Consider the following 23,220-nt stretch of genomic DNA (forward strand, 5'->3'; position numbering starts at 1 on the left):
AAAAACATTTTATCTCACTTTATCTCACTTGTCTGTAGAATCTAAACCAAAAGTAAACTCAAATATACAAACACAGAGAATAAAACAGTAGTTACCAGGGGCTGCGGAAAAGAGGAAAAAATGGGGAGATGTAGGTCAGAGGATATCAAGTAGCATATATTAGAATGAATAAGCCTAGAGCTCTAATGTACAACAGGAGGACTGTAATTAATAAAATTTTATGCATTTAGGATTCCTGCTAAATGAGTAGGTTTTAGCTGCTCTTACCAAACAAAGGGGGATGGTGATAGGGATAACTATGTGAGATGCTGAATATATTTGTTTTATTATAGTAACCATTTTATTATCTATATGTATCCCATAACATAATGTTGTATATCTTAAATATACACATCATATTTTAAATTTTATTTTAAAAATTAAATACTATTTGTGTCTTTTTCTAATGTAAAAATTTATTTCATATAAAACCTTTTTTTAAAAAATGGTTCAGGAAGAGGCAAAATGAAACGTTTTTACTTGCTCACTGGGGAAAATGTTCATGGAACTTCAGCACCGCTAGCAGAGTAAGCTGACAGTAGCATACAGAAGTATGAGGGCTCCTTGGTATGACCTTGGTGCACTGTGATTTTTCTGGGAAAATCTGTATCAGTAATCATAGCTGTATAGCTCCAGGGTCCAACTCTAGATTGCAAAATATTTCCCCTTTTGGACTTCAACTCAACAATAATTCAACAGTGTGACAACTCAGTAGGAAACGGACCTTGAACAAGAGTGATAGGTATCTTTAGCTTGGCCTGGGCTGCCCAGGAAGCTCAGTGGCAGATTAAGTAACTACACCCTAAGGCCTTCCGCTCTCACAAAAGAATCACTTGCATTGTGCAAGCCAAGCATATTTCACACAAAACCTTGTTTCCACTTTTCCTCTAAAGTGGTCTTTGGCGTTTTTTCAGTTCCTCACATTCTGTTTGGGTCACCAACAAACCTCCGCTGTCCACTTTATGGGTATGCTGAACCACTGAGTATTAGAGCTGAAATCGGCCTCAGAGATCATCAAATCCAATCCTGTCATTTCATAGCAAAGGAGTCAGACGTAGAGGGAGGGTAGGTGACTTGTCAAAAGTCACACAGTGAGAGAAAAGCAAAGCCAGGGCAGGATCAGAGCTGCTGTCCTGATGTGAAGCACTTTTTCATGACTCTATGCCGCTTCTGAATTAGCCACAACACCATGAGAGGAGATGTCTTCCATCTGGCTCAGGGGTGTGGTATTTGTCCTCAAATAACAGTTATTTACTGAGCACCCACAACATGCTAGGGAAACCCTTCAATAGGCTTACAGTCAGGAGGGGAAGACAGACATTAAACAAATAATCCTAAATGAGTAAGTGCATTAGTGTTGCCAACCATTCAGTGAAGAATAGTCGGTTGCCATGGGAATGTTATCTCCAGGGCTGACTGGGGCTGTTTATTTCCGGGGCCGAATCTGATTGGTCGATCCTATGACTTAGTGGTTAAATATTAATATGTTCGCTCACCCTTGGTTATGGGCCAAAGATTGTTTACATAATGCATGGGTTACTTAACCCATCTGATTCTGCTCCTCTTGGTTTCCTCTGCCTGATGACTCTACCTACAGGAAGACAGATAATGCGAAAGAACTAAAGTTCCTACAAACAGTCTTGTTTTCGCTCAGAACTGCTTTGACAACTGGAGTAGTGAAGTCAACATTTGAATGATCTGTGAGGCCCATGTATTTGTGCTCTCCCCAGGATGGAGCTGCCTGGATTTTTGAACCTGGTATCCCATTTACACAGGTCTTACATTCCTTACATTGATATCGAAACTAAAGCAGTGACTTCAAAATTGAACACAAACCTGAATTTTGAATATTAACCACTCCTCCTCTCCAACACTCTCTTCAATCTCTACCAACATTTTTGCAGGCCATTCCTAACTCAACTGTTCCTGCAAATGCCGTCACCACGGAGGAAGAAGTCTTCTCATGAATCTTTTTGGAAAAGGAGCACTCATGACCAAATTCCTTATAATTCCAGGAGCATGTCAAGAAGAAATCGTTAAAGAAAATTTCTACTCAGTGGACTTCCCATTGGAGAATGAATCACAGGACATTTTTCTAAATCAAGAATGTTTGAATTTGGGGTGTGGGTCACACCTGGAGAAGCCCTCCTCTGCGTCTCTTCCCGGTTTACTTTCTGTCCTGGGACTTTCCCCTTCCTCCTTCTTTTCCATCTAGTTTGTGAGGTTTCCCTGAATGCCTTCCTTATTTCTCCTTTGTCCCCAAGTTCATTCAGATTGTTCTCTTCTTCTGCAATGACTCCCTCCTGGCCTTTCCTGGCTTTCCCTGCATCTTCATGGGTGGCCTCGTCCGCCTCCTCCCACCTCCCAGTCTTCTCCTCCCTTCCTCCCCCAGCCCCAAACATGAGAGCTGCACAAAAGCTGGAACTATGCAGCAAAGGGGGAAAGAGCAAGGCTTCCTCTCCCAGCATGTCCTTCCCCTGGCCAGCAAGTGCCTCAGGGATAGGGCGCTGGCTTGCCTGGCAGAGGACAACGTGTCCAAAGCAGGTTGGCTGTGAATCAGTCTTCAGCTTAGGTCAGTGCTTTCTCTCAGTTGAGAAATTGGGCCAAGTTTGGCCAAAGGCCCATTTGAAGTCCAGTTCTGGAATACGTGTCTATTCCTCATCTCCATCTACTTTCCCCAGAGATCCCAAGAGGCCAGACAAGCTGTTCCCACACCAGGCTCTCATCAGGGTGGCTTGACATCACTTTTCCTCTCCACGAAAAGAATTAGAGTTGAACTTTCCTTTAAGAAAATCCAATGTAGATTTAGAATTAGAGAATAATGTCTCTTTTTACAAAAAATTTTACCATGGGAGTGGTTTCAATAGAACGTGCCTGTGTTACACCGAAAACATGATTTAATTTGAAAATGCTTTGAAGCTACTTTCAGGAATATATGTATTGTGTAAAGTAAGGCACACAATGCAATCAAGTCATCGTCCAGCCAGGAGGAAGACAGAGTCAGCTTTGCCAGATCACCTTGCTTTTGTCCTGACCTTCTACCTCATATCGTCTCCATCTCTTCCTGCTGTTCTTTACTGTTCTTCCCACAGGTCTAAGGTGTGGCTGCAAAATGTAACAAAGACACTTGCTGGAATCTAGCAAGGTAGGCATTAAATACATATTATTTATATTAAAATAACTTGACTTGAATCACACATTTAAAAGAGTATTGTCCTCTGAAGTAGTCATGCTTAAATTTATTGCAATGATGCTGTTATTACTTAAAACCCCATTTTGGAATTTATTTCCTTGAATTACTTTGGAATTATATCCAGATACAGTTTATGGGCCAGACAAAAAATTATAAAGAGGCCTTAGGAATCATCTGGGGCGTCCTTAATTTTATAAATGAAGAAACTGAGCCCACAGAGTTTGTATATTTGTTTTTCTCCAACATCAAGAAGTTGTTACTCGCTGGGGATGGTGGCTCATGCCTGTAATCCTCACATTTTGGGAGGCTGAGGTGAGAGGATCCCTTCAGGTCATGAGTTTTAGACCAGCCTGGGCAATATAGCAAGACCTCATCTCTACAATTTTTTTTTAATTAGCCTGGCATGGTAGTACACACTTGTAGTCCTAGCTACTCAGAAGGCTGAGGTGGGAGGCTCATTTGACCCTAGGAGTTCAAGGTTGCAGTGAGCTAGGATTGCACCACTGCAGTCTAGCCTAGGTGACAAAGTGAGACCCTGTTCAACAACAACAAAAAAAAGAGAACGAAAAGAAAAGAAAAGAAAAGAAAGAAAAAAAGGAAAAAGAAAGAAAGAAGAAAGAAAGGAAGTTGTTACCTTATTTTTGTTGTAGAATAAACCAAAAGATGACAGCATTGTTCATTAGTCTTTGATTAATAAACTAAATGCCTTCATTAAGCCTGAAAACATTATAAAAGCTACTACTTGTTAAACATGTCACCATGTGGCAAACCTGCGCCAATCACTTGTCACAACAAAAAAGAACACACACCCATGATATGACAACGTCCAATTAATGGAGGAGGTAAGTAAGACTTTGTCATTAAAAGTGACATGCTAAGAACCACACAGTTAAGACGTGACAGTCAGTGGTAGACTTGGCCCTGGATATCTCTGCTTTCAAAGCCTGTGAGCTTTTCACAATTCTGTGTTACACTAAACAAACCAAGAAGCTGTTTGTTTGCAGAATGTGAGAAACTGTCAGACATTGTTACTATTGTGAAAACTAAGAAAGTTTGCAACTTTAAACAAAGCGTTGCTCACAAATCACACACATAACCACACTTACACACATAGTTTACAAGAGATTGTTGACTGCTAGAGCTGGAGAGAAAATTGAAAAGAATCTAGATCAAGCCTTTATTTTGTAAGTAAAGAGACTGGAGTCTAGAGAGTCTCAGACCTTGTCTTGAGTCTCATCAGTAGCAAGTTCTAAGGCCAAGACTGATGTCTTCCATCTCACAGCCAAAGCTTTCTCCATCACGCCAGTTGAGGACTCTCACAGGCACGCCCTTGAGCTCTGGGGCAACAACCCAAAGTTGTCACCCAACTCAGGCACATCTTAAGTCCTTCTCAATAAATCATTCTCATGTGTTGAAAACAGTATCTCCAAGACAATATATTCAAATATTGCCTAACTTCTAAAGCTGATAGTTTCTGTATCTTCCCATTGACAACTGGAGCAGAAGCCAACTCATTCAGATTAACTGTCATTCTGGAAAACTAATTATAGACATTTACAAAGAAAATCACATGAAAGAAACCAGAAGGAGAAGAACATAAAGGGTACTGGAACCCCATTTCTCTAGCCATATTCTTTCATGAATTAGGACCCCAAAGCAGGGAGCAGTTTACTGGCTTACCCAAGTCAAAGCAGTTAGCTAAGGGCAGATCTCAGAAGATAACTGATTATCTTTTCCGACTGACACTTCGCTGCTGCCCACAATGCTGTCAAGTAGCTTCTCATGCTGTATGTTTCTGAGTGAAAAGGGTCTTTGCCTGCCATGACTGAGATGCCTCGTAACTGCTGCGAAAAATCAAATCCACTCTAGAAAAGCAAAACATTGCCACCATATTGGAGCTTCTTAGAAGATTTTGCCTCTTTTGGGGTGTGAGCACAGCAGGAGGAACATGACCACACAGATGAAAGCCACATTTTAGGGACAGGCATTATACACTCTCACGACTCACATTGTGTATGAAGTGAATTTGGATGGCTCAGAGAGAGATCAGATTTCATCCCCCAGGGTTTGCTATGGAATTTCTCTTCTGCAAGCTAGAATGGATAGTCTGCCAGTTGATATGCTGTTTGTTGAGGCTTGGCTCTGCATGCAGCCTGAGCAAGCCACCATGAGAATAAACAGTAAAGAAGAGAACAAACCTTGTGTTCCTTCAAGGGCATGGAGTAACTTGCTTATGTTGCATCATCTCCTCTTCCAGTGGATAGTCAACTTTTTAAGAGCCGAGACCATGTCTGAGTTATCTGTGTGCCCATCACCTAGCACGGCACGTGTGGATGCTTACACTAAATATTCGCTGAATGAATAAGTAGGTGAATTTCACCTGTGAGATAAAACAAGTAGATAGCAACATAAAGGGCTTCAAGTCTTTGCTCTAAAGATAATGCAGATAGCAAGTACAGTTGGAGGTCAGTAGAAAAGTGGGCTACAAGGTCTCTTGGAAGTGTAGGACCTCAACTGGGCCTAGAAAGGTGGCTCAAGATTGGTCAGTGCTAGAAGCTAAGGTGGCTATATTCCAAGCAGACAAAAATGAGCATTAATGGAAACTAATGGAGTAGTAGGCAAAGCTTGGTTATCTCTACCTGGCTGTCCTAGACAGTTTCCTTCAAATCAACATGCCCCAAAATGGAGGTCTCATATTTCCTCCCAAACTACTCCCTGCCCCAATTGGAGAACCTACAGCCTAGGCTTGAAACCTGGAGGTCATTTTTCTTTCCATCACAACTAATCCAGCATTAATTTGAGATGTATCTACCTTATAAATATTTCTTGGTTCCATTTTCTTCTCCCCACGTGAACACCTGTGATCCTAGCCCAGGGTGGCATTGCCTGTCCCATTGCCACTGTTTCTAACTGGTCTCCCTGCCCAAGTTACCTACACAATAGGTGATGTCTCATTCCAAAAATGTGATGGAAATTACTATACCATAAGAGAGCACTGTAGGAATATACGCATACAAATCTTCTCTCTATATTTGTAAATGTGGATAGGTATATATATGCATATGTGTGTATGTAGATATATGTATAGCTATGGTCTGAATTGCTTAAACTGTATGTGTATATATACATACCTATGCATGTATACACATAATTATGCACATATATATATACATAGCTGTAGATACACACATACACATACATGAAGGGGGAGTGTATATGTCAGGAAGTCAGGAGAAAGAGAAAATAAGGATAGAATAAGAAAAGGCCAGATAAAAATGTAGGACACAAATATGTGTGATATGAAGTGCTACATGGTGGCAAAGGAACCTCTAACGTATGCTCTAATTTCCTAGTGGACAACAAAAAGAAGATGAGTTGAGTTACCTAGTTTTCATTGCCAATAAGATTTTTAAAACTCACGCTGTCTGATAAAGTAAAAACAGAACATTTTTTAGCAATAAGATATGAGAAAAATGTGTCTCTTGAGACCCCTTAATGGAAGCATTGTCTGATGTAATGGACAAGACCTCAATAACATCCTTAAAGCAAATATGACAGCAAATGTATGAAAAAATGCTATTTCTTAACTCAAGCTTAATACATAACAGTAAAATACAATTCAAAATACAATTTCAAAGTAGATTTAAGCAATTCAGACCAACTCTACTGCTCTCCTGTAGTCTCTCTTGACCTGAAGTCGGGGAGCTGTAGATTATTTATAGGATTGTATGACTGGCATATGCTTTAGGAAACGTTTTGTAAATATTTGTTTGTATAATTGACTTCCTGTTAAAAGTTGGCCTTATGTTAAAAGAAAATGAAAAACAAAAACCTTTATTCCATATCTCCTTAGGTATTTTTTTTAATTCTCAGGAAAAATAAGACCAGGAAAAAATTACACGAAAATGTTACCAGTGGGACTCTGGGTGGTGGGTGTGTATATTAACTTTTTTTCTTATTGTTATTCATACTTTTCTGAACATTTGAGTAGAATTACTTCGGCTTCTGTACTGAGAATAGACTGGGGTGGGGAGAGCAGCAGGAGGAAGACCAGGCAGGAAGCTTCTTATTGGCTACATTTTCAGAAAAATGGGAAATGGATATATTATTTATTTTTATACAAAAACTTTTTTAAAGTACCATAATCATTGTAACTTCAACTATTTTTAAATATGGACATAAAAAGGGCGGAAGAATATATCCTGAAATGTTGCTAGTAATGGTCTCCATTTGATAAGTTGATGTATACTTTTTTCTTATTGATTACGCCTTTGTATATTTTCCAGCGTTTCTACAATGCACATGTGTGAGTTTTACAGTTTGAAAATGTAAGAAAATGTGTTTCCTCAGATAACAATTCTGGAACTGTTTTAACATAAAAGAGGAGAATAATTTATCCAAAGGGTACTCTGTTTCTCCCAAAAAATAATCAATTCATTGACTCCTCATTGCCTATTAAATAAAACATGGGTGCTTTAATGTGAGTGGCGAGGCCCTTTAGGACCTTGTCTACTTCTCCAGCTCCCCACTTCTCGATTTATCTGTGAGCAACACCACACTCCCCAGAGCTCTTCCATGCTGCAAGCCTTTATTCGTGGTGTACTCTTTCCTAGAGCACCCTCCCCTGCCTTTCTTTCCCCTCCTCTCAATGCACACCTCACTGAGCTAATGTAGTCACAATTGAGCCCAGTTGTCCCCTTCTCTGGGAAACCCTCTTGAACCTCTCTTCTCTGCACAGCCATCTCCAGTCAGTTTCCATGTGTAACACCTTCATAACCCCTATCACAGTAAATTAAATACGTTTACCTCTCTGTCTCCCCTCCAAGTGAACTATGCACGTCATTCATCTTTGCTTACCTGGCATGAGTATTGTTGAATGTCACAGAGGTGTTCCATGATCTTTCTCACACAGTAGATTATGAGAGGATCAAAGGCCCCATTCCCCTTGGTTCTTCTCAACACAGCCTGTGCTTTATTCTGTGGAAAGGCACAGGATGTCTGACAATGATCAAAATCACTTGTGATGAGACCGTGGTAGTCACGTGAAGGGTCTCTTTTGGGGCCTGTTGCTGTCCCTCCATGTTCTTGGATGCTGTATGTGAACTCACAAACCCCTGAAGCTCCAACTTCTTTATTTGACTGATGAGGCACTTGGTGTCCAGAGGCTGTGACTTATCCCTGGCCACAGAGCTGATGGGCTCTATTGTGTCCTTCAATTTCAGTGCATTTTCCACATCAGGGATAGGTAGGCAATTCTGTATGACAATATACACAATCAAGTTTTTTACCTATACTTAATATTTGTACATATATATGGAGTACCTGTGTTATTTTCTTACATGCATAGAACGTGTAATTATCAAGTCAAGGTATTTAAGATGTCCGTCACCTTGAATATTTAACATTTCTATATCGGGAATATTGCAAGTCCTCTCTTCTAGATATTTTGATATATACATTAGTGTTAACTATAGTCACCCTGCTCTGTTATCAAACATTAGAACTTATTCCTTCTATCTAACTGTATGTTGGTATGCTTAAGCCAATCACTCCTTATCCCCCGCTCACACCCACAAAGGTTTCCCAGTCACTGGTATTGATGCAAGATAGGCAAACCTCCAAACTGGGGCTTAACCCGGGAGGGTTCTCTGCTTTGCCCAGGAAAGAATTCAAGGGCAAGCTGGTGGTGTCAGACAGCAACTTTTACTGAAGCTGCAGTGTACAGCAGAAGCAGAGATACTGCTCCTTGCAAAGCAGGGCTACCCCAGAGGCAGTGTGCCCAGAGTGGCAGCGTGCCCAGAATGGCAACTCAGAGGCAGTTCTGCACTCATGTCTATACCCACTTTTAATTATATGCAAATTAAGGGGCAGTTTATGCAGAAATTTCTAGAATGAGGACAGTAATTTCTGGGTTCTCACCACGGAGAGGGGCAGTAACTACCAGGTGTTGCCATGACAATGGTAAACTGACATGACACACTAGTGTATATGTCTTCCGGAAAGCTGCTTTTGCCACAGACATGTTTTAGCTAGTCCTCAATTTGGTCTGGTGCCTGAGCCCTACCTTGGGAGTCAATTCTGCCTCCTACCTCAGTAGCTATCATTCTACTCTCTACCTTCACGAGATCAACCTTTTAAGCTGCCATATATAAGTGACAATATGCGATATTTGTCTTTCTGGCTTATTTCACTTAAGATAATGACCTCTAGTTACATCCACGTTGCTGCAAATGACATGATTTTATTCTTTTTTATTGCCAAATAGTATTCCATGGTATATATATACCACATTTTCTTTATCCATTTGTCCATTGATGGACACTTAGGTTGACTCCATAACTTTGCTGTTGTGAATAGTGCTGCAAAAAACATGGGGTGTAGCTATCCTTTTGATATACTCATTTCCTTTCCGTTGGATAAATATCTAGTAGTGAGGTTGCTGGATCATTTAGTTCTATTTTTAGTTTTTTGAGAAATTTCCATACTGCTTTTCATAGTGGCTATACTAATTTACATTTACTAATAGTGTATAAGAATTTCCTTTTCTTTACTTCCTCACCAGCAACTGTTAATTTTTGTCTTTTTAATAATAGCCATTCTAACTGGAGTAAGATAATATCTCTTTATTGTTTGATTTGCATTTCCCTGATGATTAGTGATGTTGAGCATTTAAAAATATACCTGTTGGTCATTTAATGTTTTCTTTTAAGAAATGTCTATTCATGTCTTTTGGCCACTTTTTATGAGCTTATTTGTTTATTTTCTGTTGAGTTGTTTGCATTCCTTGTATATTCTGGATATTAGTCCCTTGTTTGATTTATAATTTGCAAATATTTTCTCCCGTTTTAGAGGTTGTCTCTTCTCTCTGTTTATTGTTTCCTTTGCTGTGCAGAAACTTTTTAGTTTAATATAGTCCTATTTGTCTATTTTTGGTTTTGTTGTCTGTGCTTTTGAAGTCTTAGCCATAAAATCTTTGCCTAGACCAATATCTTAAAGTGTTTCCCCCAAGTACTCTTGTAGCAGTTTTATAGTTTTAAGTCTTACATTTAAGTCTAATTCATCTTGAGTTTATTTTTTTTGTATCTATGGTGAGAGATAGGGATCTAGTTTCATTCTTCAGCATGTGGCTATCCAGTTTTTCCAGCAATGTTTATTGACTAGAGTGTCCTTTCTCTAATGTATGTCTTTGGTGCCTTTGTTGAAAGTCCATTGGCTGCAAATACATCAATTTATTTCTGGTTTTTCACTCTTTTCTGCTGGTCCATGTGTCTGTTTTGATATAAATATCATGCTGTTTTGGTTACTATAGTCTTGTAACATATTTTGAAGTTAGGTGGTGTGATGCCTTCAGCTTTATTCTTTTTACTCAAGATTATTTTGTCAATTTGATCTCTTTTTTGTTTCCATAGAAGTTTTAGTATTATTTTCTGTTTTTATGAAAAATGACAATGGTCTTTTGTTAGAGACTGCATTGAATCTGTAGATTTCTTTGGGCAGTATGGTCATTTTAATGATCTTAATTCTTCCAACCCAGGAACATGGGATGTCTTCCTATTTATTTGTGTTCTCTTCAATTTCTTTCATCAGTGTTTTGCGGTTTTCCTTGTAGAGGTATTTCACTCAACTGGTTAAATTTATTCCTATGCTTTTAGTTCGTTTTTTCTGTAGCTATTGTAGATAGAATTACCTTCCTGACATCTTTTTCATCTAATTCATTATGGGTGTATAGAAACACTACTGATTTTTGTTTGTTGATTTTGTATTCTGCAACTTTGCTGAATTTATTTATTAGCTCTAAGAGCTTTTTGGGTTTCTAGATATACAATCAGCAAAGAGGGACAATGTACTTCCTCTTTTCAAATTTGGATGCCTTTCATTTTTCTTTCTTGCCTGATTTCTTTGGCTAGGACTTCCAGTACTTTGTTGAATAGTAGTAGTGAAAGTAGGCATTCTTGTCTCTTTTCAGTTATTAGAAGAAAAGCTTTTAGTTTTTCCCCATGTTAGCTGTGGGTTTGTCATATATAGCTGTTATGTTGAGATATGCTCCTTCTATGCCTAGTTTATTGAAAGATTTTAATGAAGTTACATTGGATGTTAATAAATGTTGTTTTCTGTGTCTATTGAGATGATCATGTGGATTTTGTCCTTTATCTGTTGATGTAATTTATCACATTTATTGATTTGCATATGTTGAGCCATCCTTGCAACCCTGGGAAAAATCCCACTTAATCATGGTGTATTCTTCTTGACATGCTGTTGCATTTTGTTTGCTAGTAATTTGTTGAGGGTTTTTGTGTCTATATTCATCAGGGATATTGGCCTGTAGTTTTCTTTTTTGTCACATCCTGGTCCGGTTTTGTATCAGGATGGTGCTGGCATTATAGATTGGGATAGGGAGAATTCCTTCTTTTTTAATTTTTTTGTAATAGTTTGAGGAGAATTGGTATAAGTTCTTTGTAAGTTTGGTAGAATTCAGCAGTGAATTTATCTGGTCCTGAGCTTTTGTTTTTTGGAGTAATATTTATTACTGATTCAATTTTTCTACTCATTGGTCTGTTCAGGCTTTTTATTCCCTCCTGATTCAATTTTGGTAGGTTGTATGTGTCCAGAAATATATCAATTTCCTCTAAATTTTCCAGTTTGTTAGTGTATAGTTGTTTATAACAATGTTTGATGATCTTTTCTATTTCTGTGGTATCAGTTGTAATGTTTTCTTTTTTGTTTCTAGTTTGGTTTATTTGGGTCTTCTCTCTTTTTTCTGGCTAATCTAGTTAGGAGTTTATTGATCTTGTTTATCTTTTCAAAAAACTAACTATTTAACTGATTTTTGATATTGTATTTTTAGTCTCTATTTTGTTTAGTTCTGCTCTGATCTTTATTATTTTTGTCCTTCTCTTAATTTTGGATTTGGTTTGTTCTTGCTTTTCTAGTTACTGGAGGTGCATCATTAGATTGTTTATTTGAAATCTTTCTACTTTTTAAATGTAGGAGTTTATTGCTGTGAATGCTGTCTTCATAATGCGTTTGTTGTATCTGATAGGTTTTGGTATGTCATGTTTCTATTTTTATCTGTTTCAGTAATTTTTTTTATTTTCCTCTCAATTTCTTCCTTGACCCATTGGTCATTCAGGAGCATGTTGTTTAATTTCCATGTATTTGTACAGTTTCCAAAGTTCTTGTTATTGATTTCTAGTTTTATTCCATTGTAGTCTGAAAAGATATTTAATTTGATAAGAATTTTTTAAAATTTGTTGAGACTTTTCTTGTGTGCTAACATGTGGTCTATCCTGGAGAATGTTTCATGTGCTGATAATAATAATATATGTTCTGTAGCTATTGGATGAAATGTTCTGTAAATGTATGTTAGGTCCATTTGGTCTAAAGTGCAGTTTAAATCCAATGTTTCTGTCTAAATGATTTGTCTAATACTGAGAGTGTGGTATGGAACCCTTCAACTATTTTTGTATTGAATTCCATCTCTCTCTTTAGACCTAATAATATTTGCTTATATACCTCAGTGCTCTAATGCTTTGTGCATGTATGTTTAGAATTGTTACATCCTCTTGCTGAATTGATCCGTTTATCATACAATAACCTTCTTTTACTCTTTTTACTGTTTTTTACTTAGAGTCTATTTTAACTGATATAAATGTAGCTACTCCTGCTCTCTTTCGGTTTTCATTTGCATGGAATATACTTTTCGATCTCTTTACTTTCAGTCTACATGTGTCTTTACAGGTGAGACATGTTTCTTTCTGGGCAGCATATATTTAGGTCATTTAAAAATTTCATTTAGCCATTCTGTATCTTTTAAATGGAAAGTTTAATCACTTACATTCAAGGTTATTATTGATATGTTGGGGTTTATTTTTATCATTTTATTAATTGAGTTCTGGTTGTTTTGTATATCCTTTCTTTCTTTCTCGCTTATGTTTTATCATTGTCACTTGGTGGTTTCCTGTGGTTATAACATTTGCATCCTTTCTATTCCTTACTTGTGTGTTTGCTCTACCAGTGGGTTTTATATAAATACTTTTGTGTGTTTTTATGGTAGTAGATATTGTCCTTTCACTCCCAGGCATAGCCTTAGGCATTTCTTGTGGTATTAACCTAGTGGTGGTGAGTTCCCTCAGCTTTTGTTTACCTGGGAAAGACTTTATTTCCCCTTCACTTATGGAGGATAACTTCACTGGGTATAGTATCCTTATCTGGCAGGTTTCTTTTCAGCACTTTGAATATATCATCTCATTCTCTCCTGGCATTTAAGATTTCTTCTGAGAAGTCCACTGTTAGTCTGATGAGGGTTCACTTGTAAGTGACTAGATGCTTTTCTCTTGCTGTTTTTAGCATTGTTTCTTTGTCTTTGAATTTTGACAGTTGGACAACAATATGCTATGCAGAAGATCTTTTACAATTGCATCTGTTTGGGGATCTCTGAGCTTCCTGTATTTGAACGTCTAAATCTCTTAGTAGACTTGGGAAGTTTTCAGCTATTGTTTCATTAAGTAAGCTTTATATTCCTTTGGGTTTTTTTTCTTTCTTTCTGGTACACCAAAAATGCAAATATTTGATTGCTTTATGGTGTTCCATATGTCAGGTAGGCTTTGTTTTTATTTTTGTAATTATTTTTTCTTCATTTGTGCCTGCCTCAGTTATTTTAAAAGACCTGTCTTTAGGTTCTGAAATTCTTCCTTCTGCTTAATCTAACATATTGCTGAAGCTTTTTTTTAAAATTTATTTATTTATTATTATTATTATAGTTTAAGTTCTAGGGTACATGTGCATAACGTGCAGGTTTGTTACATATGTATACTTGTGCCATGTTGGTGTGCTGCACCCATCAACTCGTCAGCACCCCTCAACTCATCATTTACATCAGGTGTAACTCCCAATGCAATCCCTCCCCCCTCCCCGCTCCCCATGATAGGCCCCCGTGTGTGATGTTCCCCTTCCTGAGTCCAAGTGATCTCATTGTTCAGTTCCCACCTATTGCTGAAGCTTTTGAATACATTTTATGTTTCATTCAATTCTTCAGGTCCAAGAGTTTTGTTCGGCTCTTTCTTTAGGATATCTATCTCTTCAGTAAATTTCTCATTCATATTCTAAATTGTTTTTCTGATTTCTCTGTATCATTTAATCTCTGTTCTCTTGTATCTCACTGATCTTCTTTAATATTATTATTTCTAATTCTTTTCCCAGGATTTCATAAATTTCTATTTTTATCAGAATGCATTGCTGGAGAATGATGGTGTTCCTTTGGAGGTGTCATATTCCTTTGCTTTTTCATGTTTCTTGTGTTCCAACATTGACATCTGCACCTCTAGTGTAATAGTCACTTCTCTCAATTTTTTTTAAACTTACTTTCATAGAGGATGACTTTTTCCTGAAGATGTATGTATGGTGTTGGTTGGGTAGGGCACTTTGGCTTTGATTCTGGATGTGTGCAGTAGTATAGTCTTCATAAAATTCCTTCAGCTGTAAACAGTTTCAGTGATGTCTGTGATTTCCTCGGTGGCTTATGCAGTTATTAGTGGAAATGCTGGTAAAGTTTCACTGAGAATAGGGACACAAGGCGGGCAAGTCCTCAGGCCCCAGTAGTGGCAGCAGCAGGCTTAAGCATGCCTTTTTGGGGGCTCCAGGACAGTGTATTCTGGCACCAGTTTTAGTGGGTCTAGGCAGGCCATTTCTTGGCCCTTCAGGTGGCTTGCTTGGGTGCCAGCAGTGGCAGTGGGCCAGGTGGGTTGGTGGGTCCTCAGGCCTCATGACAGCTGGCTTGGTGTAGGCAATGGTGGTAGCAGTAGAGGGACAACCCTCTGGCTCCCAAGTGGTCTGTGCTGGTGTTGACAGTAGCAATAGGCTGGGTGGGCCACCCTCAGGCCCTCAGGTGGTACGTGTGGGTAGGTGGTGGGCGCTGGCTATAGTGGAAGCAGTAGATTGAGTAGGCCTATCTTCAGGCCTCTTGAAGGGGTGCCCACATGCCAATGGTAATGAATGGGCTAAGACAATCCCTAAGCCCCCAGATGACTTGCTCAAGCACTTGGGGGTGGAGGGGATGGAATGTGGCCAGGTGAGCTTCTCTTCAGGCCTCCCAGTGATACATGCAGGTGTTGGTTGTAGTATAAAGGGGTAGGGTGATCCCCAGGCCCCTAGTGGAATGTTCAGGTAGGGGTGGCAGTGACTGTGTGGCAGCCCCACTGCTGGAGAGGGCAGCGTTGTTTTCAGTGGCAGCAGTCACAGGCAGGCAGCTGGAACGTGTGAACTTCAGGCCCAGGTGGTGGCTTTGGGTGGAAAAGCCTGTCTTTAGAGCATTTGCATATGTGTAGCAGTCTTGCTACTGGGAGTGGTCATGCATTGGCCCCAATAGAGGCAGCCAGCAACGATGGCAGCTACCTATGGGATGTCAATGGGGCCCCAGGGATGTGAGGATGAAGGGGTTGTTGAGCCCCAAGGCAGGATGCAGTTTGGTAGTGGCTGAGCTCCCAAAACGGCACCATGTTGAAGCTGCTTAGGACTTGAGGTGTGTGTGGGACCCAATGTGAGCTCCATCTCTGGAGCAATGCCACTGTGCAGTTTCCGGGCAGCTCCCTAGGTTTGTCACAGGGCCTGGGAGAGTCGAGGGGCTCTTCCACAGCTCAGAATGCAGGAGCTTATAGTGGGAATGTGGAGTATGGGGTGTTGGGGATCACTTACTTAGCTTTTACCTGCATCGGGAAGCCTCTCCTGGTTCCCAGCTGGTCCCGGCTGAGCAGGCTGCCTGGCTTCCTTCTTCCTTTTTTTTTTTTTTTTTATCTTGCTTCCAGTGAGGTTAAGCCTCTCTTTCCTTGCCTTAGATGTTTCCTGACACTTTTCCGTTGAATTCCAGTTTTATCTCTTAGATGGTCTATTCTAAGTGTGATTATCTACTTGCAATTTTGGTTCTTCTTTGTGGAAGTGATGAGTACCAGAACCTCTAGTTAGCCGTCTTGAAACCCCTCCCAACAATCGGGTTTTTATCTGCTCTGAATATGACATTCAAAGACTAGCTCTCCTCTTACTAACTCAAATCTCTTTGTCACTACAAAGCAACCAGTTCCTAGTTTTATCCAAGGTTTCTTCTGGTGGCAAAGACTACTTTGTGTTCACCAGAACCCATTTCCTCTTCTTCCTGGGCCCACAGCTACACTGCCTCCCTTTCAGTTCGGTGGGGCCGTGAGACTGAGTTCTGGCCAATAACACAGGAGTGGAAGTGAGGAACATCTCTTCTAGGCCTGGCCCATAAAAAGCTCCCATTGAAAACTCAGCATTCGCCCTCTTCCTATGTCTTCCTGCAGGTTGCTGACACCTAGGATGACCTGGGAAGTTACACGTTGAGTACAGAAGATCCTTTCTTAGCCCAGGTTCCTGAATGTTATGTGTGAATGTTATGTCTGAACCTGCTCTCATAACCAATTAGTGACTGGACAAGACATAAATTTCTCTTGTCTTAAGCCTTAGAAATTTTGGATTTGTTAGCACTTTGAATTGCCTTAACTTTTACGACGTGCCACACATTTTCCATGCTCTGAGCAGTGAAGGACTCATAGAAGTAGTGTTTAACATGATCTCTTTGTGAAGTGATCATAAATGTAGGGCTCCTCCAAAGAGGAAACAATGGTAAGTCATCCTCGCTGATCCTTTTATTGCTTTTATTGTGTGAACCTAGGAGAAAAATTTATTATTATTTTTTTTTCAGGTTCTTGCTTTGTTGCCCAGGCTCGAGTACAGTGGCATGACTGTGATTCACTGTCTACCTGCCAGGTTCAATTGACCTTCCCACCTCAGCCTCCTGAGTAGCTGGGACCGCAGGTGTGTGCCACCATACCTGACTAATTTTTGTATTTTTCTGTAGGAACAAAGTTGCACCATGTTGCCCGGGGTCTTTAACTCCTGAGTGATCTGCCTGCCTCAGCCTCCCAAAGTGCTGGGATTGGAGGCCTGAGCCGCTGTGCCTCACCTGTCTTCTAAGCACACACCTACTAATTGCTGCAAAGATACTTACTTTCATTCTAAGTGAGGATTTGACAAAGGGCCAGATAGTAAATATTTTAGGCTTTGTGATCCACACATAGTTTCCATCACCTATTCTCCTTTGTTTGTTGTTGTTTTTTTTTAAACAAAACTTTACAAGTATAAGAACCATCCTTAACTCATATGCCTTACAAAAATGGGCTGCAGGCTAGATTTGGCCCACGGGTCATGGTTCATACCTTACAAAGTAGGCAACAGGCCATATTTGGCACACAGAACCCCTATACTGTGAGATCAAACCACCTCATACTCCAATGCCCTTCTAGGCCTCTTCTAAATAGTGCATATTCCATAATGTATTGCAAATAAAGCTGCTCAGGCCCAGATCGTCCCCTGGCCTAACAGCTCCTCCAGCACGGGAATTCTTGCTCACTCCTCTTTCCTCAGGGCCACAGCACAGAGAGAATACTCTCGAGAGATTTTGGTGAGTGAGTCAATACTCAAAGTGTGCGTGTTCTAGAAGGTATTATTTCTAATATTTCAGAACTTGGGTGTTACAAAGGTGGCTGCTTTGGGAAACATATACTATCTACTGAATTACTTTCTCTAGCCAGCTCCTGAGAGGGGATGGACTGTGTATATTGAGATTGGGAAGAAAGGAAGTAAAAGGAGAACAGGCTTTGAAGTTAGAAGACCCCAATTTAAATCCTAGTCCCACCACTTGCAAAGCATGTGTCTTTGGAATACCTTGGCTGAATGTCTTTCTAGGCTTCCATTTCCTCATCAGAATAAAGAGGGTCATTTACTCCACATAACACCTCTGTATCTCAAGGGCCAAAACAATGTTTGCCATATAATAGGTGTTAGGAAGATAGCAGTGATGGTAAAGGTATTAACCCTAGAGACTCCTGCCGCAAGATCAAGGAGATCCGAAGAGACCCCAGAAATGCAGCTTTTGAGTCAAAATATTACTAATTATCACCAGGCTTGGGCTAGTGCAATGGGTCTCAATCAAGGGTAATCTTTCACCAATCAAGGGCATGTGGCAATATCTGGAGACGGTCATTATGGTTGGAAGGGGTGATGCTATTACCTGGTGGATAGGGGCCAGGGAAATTGCTAAACATCCCACATGGCATAGGACAGCCCCACACAACAGAGAATATTCCCATCCAAAATGCCAATAGCACATAGGTTGAAAAACTCTGGAGTGGATGAATGAGTTCTCTCCTTTGCCCATGATAGGAAAGATTCCCAGAGCCTCCCACAGGGATCTGCAGGGTTCCCTGGGCATGTCACAGCCCAGGAAGGTCTTACCTTGAACAACTCTGATCTTGGCCATCCAGTAGGAAATCCAATGTAGGTACCATCCGAGGAAGGGGTTGGCTCTGGGTACCAGAAAGGTGGAAAGTCCTGAAGGAGAGGTGGAGGCAAAGGTCACCACCGTGTCATCAGATTATCTAGAGCAGAGTAGAGATCTTGTACTAGAGAAAACCATCATTAAGCCCAAATCATAGATACTGGAAGAGGAAAGGCTTGGTCAGAAGAGGTGACCAGGTTTTGCTCTGTCATGTACTTTTACCTCCTCTTCAGGGAATGAGAAATGATAATGTAGCCTTCTACTTTTCTCTTTGCAAAAATGAAAAATGAATTGTTTAATGAACTACTGCTTTCTGCTAGACCTCTAAGCTTCAGGGATGGTTTTCAGCCTGAGCATCTCAGCTTTCCACTTCACTGGGCTCCAAACTCCTCATGGGGATTGTCTTTTTTCTCTATAGGAAGAATCCTGATGTTGGAAAATCTCTGCAGGGATCTGGTACCTGGTTTAGGACAACAACACAAAGATCTCTAAAACTCAATCAACAAAGGTCCAAGGAACTAGGTTGGAACTTCTGTTCCTGAGTAAATCTTTAAAATTTTGGTAGAGATAAATGTGGAATAATGTAAATAAAGCCACCTTTCATTCATTTTCTAGAGATTAATTAAGCACCTGTCAATGCCAAGCAAATAAGTACAGAGAGTACAGAAATAAAGACAAACGAGTGAAAGAATGCCTTGCTTTGCGAGGATGACACATGAACAGACAATTGCAATTCAGAGCGATGGGTATCGAGCAGGGGTGCATTACATCAGGCCGCTGGTCAGAGAGTGAGAGGAGGGGCTTGGAGACTTTCCAGAGTAAAGGAAAGCTGAGCTGAATCCTGTGTTTTTCTCCCCTCTTCTTTCATTTCCCTTTTTCTAGACTTCTCAATATTGGTTCCATTCACTGGACAAATTTGTACACACCTCCAACTTCTCTCAAAGGAGTTCCTTACTCAAAAGAAAGACGGAAACCTATGGCAGACCCTGTTGGGTCCCTGCCTCCATCGGGGTCCCTTGGCCCCTATCATTGCCATACTGGCAACCCTCACCACCAGCAACTGCAGGTCTCCACACTGGGGACTTTCTTGGTCAAGGGGTCTGCTGAGCCTGCAGATGGGGTGGGGCAGGCAGTGCCTGGGGCTTGATGTCCCTGGACTAACCCTGAGCCAATGGTGAAGAAGACTTCAAGTTTCAATGTCCCGGCTTTCTTGCCACTAGGGAAGGAGAGCTCTAGATGCATCCTACACCATCTCCAAGATGTCCCCAGTGGGATGGAGCCTTAGCTGCTCACAGCAGTGACCTACACTGCTGTACCATGCTAGTGTGCCACACCCTACATTAGCTTCCCTCCCCACCACCCGAGTGGTGCTCCTAGTCAAATTCCAGCCTAAGAGTCTGCATTTGGAGAACCCAGATGAAGGCAAAGCAAGTGCTGAGTAAATACACTTGTCTCACCCAGGGTTTAACCAGTGTGTGCACCTTTGGTAAGATTGTTCACATGTCATAGGAAATGGATTTTTAGCCTTCAGGTAAACCCAAGCAATTGCAAATGGCTTGAAGAATTAGGAGGCTATCCTGAAATAAGGTCACTGACATGCCCAGGTGCCGGAAAGCTTCTCTGGGGCCAGAGGCACTGATGTGTAGGTTGTGGGGGCCTATTCCCAGTGCTCTGCTAGACATTTCCCAGCCGAGGCAGACCCAGGCAGAAACTGTCCCAGAGAACCAGTTGATCTGCTGGGGCCTTGTGGCTGGCACTTCCTAATCCAGCATCATGGCATATGATTTGGATATGACCAACCACAGTAGGTACAATTTTCGCTTCCTTCCTCATGTGCCCATTGGCAGTCGAAAAGTCATTTATGGCTAGTTTCAAAATCCATGATACTTTTGCAAATGTGTATGTGCATAATGTGGGTCTATATATGGTGCTTTATGATCTAATGATGCTTTAATTAAGTTGATATTCAAATAAGCTTGAATTCTCAGAGCTCCCTGGAGATGCAGCTTATGGAATAGCAGATGATGAGGAAGGATAGTCCATGATTAAAACATCACGTGGGATAAATGCCAAAGCGGAGGTCCCACCCCAGGAGAGTTACGAATTGACTGTGCCGCTTCTCATCTCCACCCCCTCAATCATTGCTGATGGGCAGAGGGAAACCATTTTCTGCCATCTGGTTTTTGCAAAAGTCAGGCAGTAAGCTCCTTGGGACAAGGATCTTATCTCGTGTAGTTCAAGAATGAGCACATGGCTGTGTACACTCCAAAAGCCCTATTAGTACTGAACGCAATCATAAAAATAGCCCAACCATGAACCTTCGATAACGTCCCTGCCGTTGGCTCAAACCTGAGTCACTGTGTCTGAAGGGCACTGGGTTCCCCAGGCTGATGCCTTATGTCTTACAAGTAAGCAGCACATCGGCTGATAAAGTGACTGGGCCATTGTGAAAATCATACAGTAGTTCCTAGGATGCTAGAAAAACAGCCGTTAAACCACAACTTATTTTTCCCTTGGTGTTTGATTTTGGCAATGCGTTCTTTTCAAATGAGAACTATGCCAAACATCTTGTATGAACCCTTCTAGTCAGCAAGTATGTGAATGACCTCTCTGTGGCATGCCAGAAGCAGGGCCAGGAGAGGGGAAAGGAAGAGTTGTGGCTGAAGCACGCTGGGCTCAGAACCCTTGCTCTGCAGGAAGGAGACAGCTCAGAGCAGCATCCGGAAGCTGGGCACGAACGGAACAACTCACAGTGCACAGCAAGGTGCCACAGCCCTTCTAGGCTCGCTGGTCCCAGGCCCCCTCGGACAGATCTCTGTGATTTTCGGGGTCGGCAGCCACCGGTGTTTGCTCCCCCAGGAAAAGCGCACCTACTTTAGGTGAATGCCTCACTGTTTGGGGATCTGGAACTGAATTCGCCTCCAGGACTGGCTATGAAGTCACTAGAGGACAACAGGAGAAAGTTTATGCAGTGCTGGCTGTGTTGGTGTGGAACTGGTCAGATATGCGTGCCATCCTGGGCACATGTGTCCATGCCATATAGGAATGGTCAGGGGGTGAACACAGCAGTCTGGGGCTAGAGGCAGACCCGGCACCAGGATTTCCTGAGGAAGAAGTCCCCCTCCTGAGTGAGTGACTTCTTTTCCCAGGCTCTGAGAAGTAGCAACACGCTGCTGCCCTGCAGCCTTTCTGCGGAGTGAGCACCGCTCTGGATGCTGGAAGCTGAGCTCTGTGCTGGGCCAGCCCGAGGGCAGTGAGAAAAAATCCCTGCAGGAAAGTCATTCCCCAAAACAAGCCCATCCCAGTTCCCAGCCAGCTTCTGGGGCTCCAGCCCTCAGCGCCAACTCCACGTTTGTCTCCGATGGCGGGGAAATCATCCTTCTTAATTCCCAGGGCAAGTTGTTCCTAGGAAAGAGCAGAATCTCAGGAGGAAATCACATCATCCACGAGGGGAGAGCCAGTTCCTTTGTACTATTTTTCAGGGCTGCCTTTGGAGCCAATAATCTGTCATTCCTTGAATAAACAAGCACCTTATCATATCACAAACATTTATTTAACCCTTTTCTCCTGCACTTTTACCAGCAAGGAGAAGGAAAGCAGTTAGCAGGGCAGCCAGAGCCCGTGGCAGAAATGCCAAATTCCCTGAACATTACACCCAATCTGTAAAGTGTCAGCCGGTCCTTTTCTGTGCCTCCATAAAATGCCAGAACCAGTCACCCAGATTCAAGTACCACATTCCGGCCTCCCACTTCCACATCGTCTCTGCCCCGGCCTCGGCCCCATCTCCATTAATACCCCACGTCCTTTTGCAGACGGGCCCTTAATTCTGTCCAGTGGAGTCTGGGCTAATTGGTTACTTTTTTTTAGGGGCTGATGGGGGAAATAGAAGAGGGTGGAGGGAGAGGCAAAGGAGTGTTTACATTTCTCCTTTTAATGACAATCCACTTGACAGAGCTGTGAGTCCCAGCATTTTGAAATGTGTATGTGTGAGTGTGATTTTTTTTTTTTTTTAAAGGCGTCTTCTTTGACTCTGACATCATAGGAAAATGGAATGCGCTAAGTATGTAAATTTCTCCAAGCTCTCACAGTCTCCATTTTCTCTCGGTGGATGGATTTTGTTTTTCTTTTCTGGTGTTGCTCCCACACAATGGGGCCAAATCTTGTTCAGGACAAAGAAACATATAAATAGAACATGCATGTGGTATGCACGGGAACTCTTGGAGACCAGAGAGAGACTGTTTGGACAGGCGTCTGAGGGCTGCTGGGGGAACCTTGGGGTCTTGGCCTGAAGAGCTTGACAGGCAGTGTCTGTCCCCAAAGTGACAAGTCACAAATTTCAAAATCATTCTTATTCTCTGGGAAACACTAAGAAACCCTGGAATGGGTACAGATTGAAAATGAGGATGTGAAATATCTTTGTGTGAGTGCGTCAGATGTGGGATGTCAGTCTGCCTAAGAGATTGGATGTGTTTTACAGAGCTGATGGAGTGGGTTTTCTTTTTGATTCACCACGAACAATGCTAAGTCCCGTGCAGCATCTCACCCTCTGCATCTGCATCATCTCAGTGGCTTCCAGGTACTCGCTGAAGCTTATATTCAACCTGTTTTCCTGTATTATGGATTTGCAATTGTTTCTGTGTCA

General features: G+C 41.4%; 1 protein-coding gene across 6 annotated transcripts in view; it reads left to right on the forward strand.

Moving 5' to 3' along the window:
- Positions 1-23,220, forward strand: part of LOC105464895 (uncharacterized) — a 488,640-nt gene that overhangs the window by 433,923 nt on the left and 31,497 nt on the right. For 4 of the 6 annotated variants that reach the window (XM_071085560.1, XM_071085561.1, XM_071085554.1 and 1 more), the window contains one exon: positions 1,944-3,676. The exons of the other annotated variants lie outside the window; for them this stretch is intronic. In XM_071085560.1, the coding sequence (XP_070941661.1) occupies positions 1,944-2,079 (136 nt within the window). In that variant the 3' untranslated portion in view covers positions 2,080-3,676. Of the gene's footprint in view, positions 1-1,943; positions 3,677-23,220 lie in introns of those variants that run through there. 6 annotated transcript variants of the gene reach the window in all.

Source organism: Macaca nemestrina, chromosome 19 (assembly GCF_043159975.1).
Source record: "Macaca nemestrina isolate mMacNem1 chromosome 19, mMacNem.hap1, whole genome shotgun sequence".
Classification (NCBI taxonomy): domain Eukaryota; kingdom Metazoa; phylum Chordata; class Mammalia; order Primates; family Cercopithecidae; genus Macaca; species Macaca nemestrina.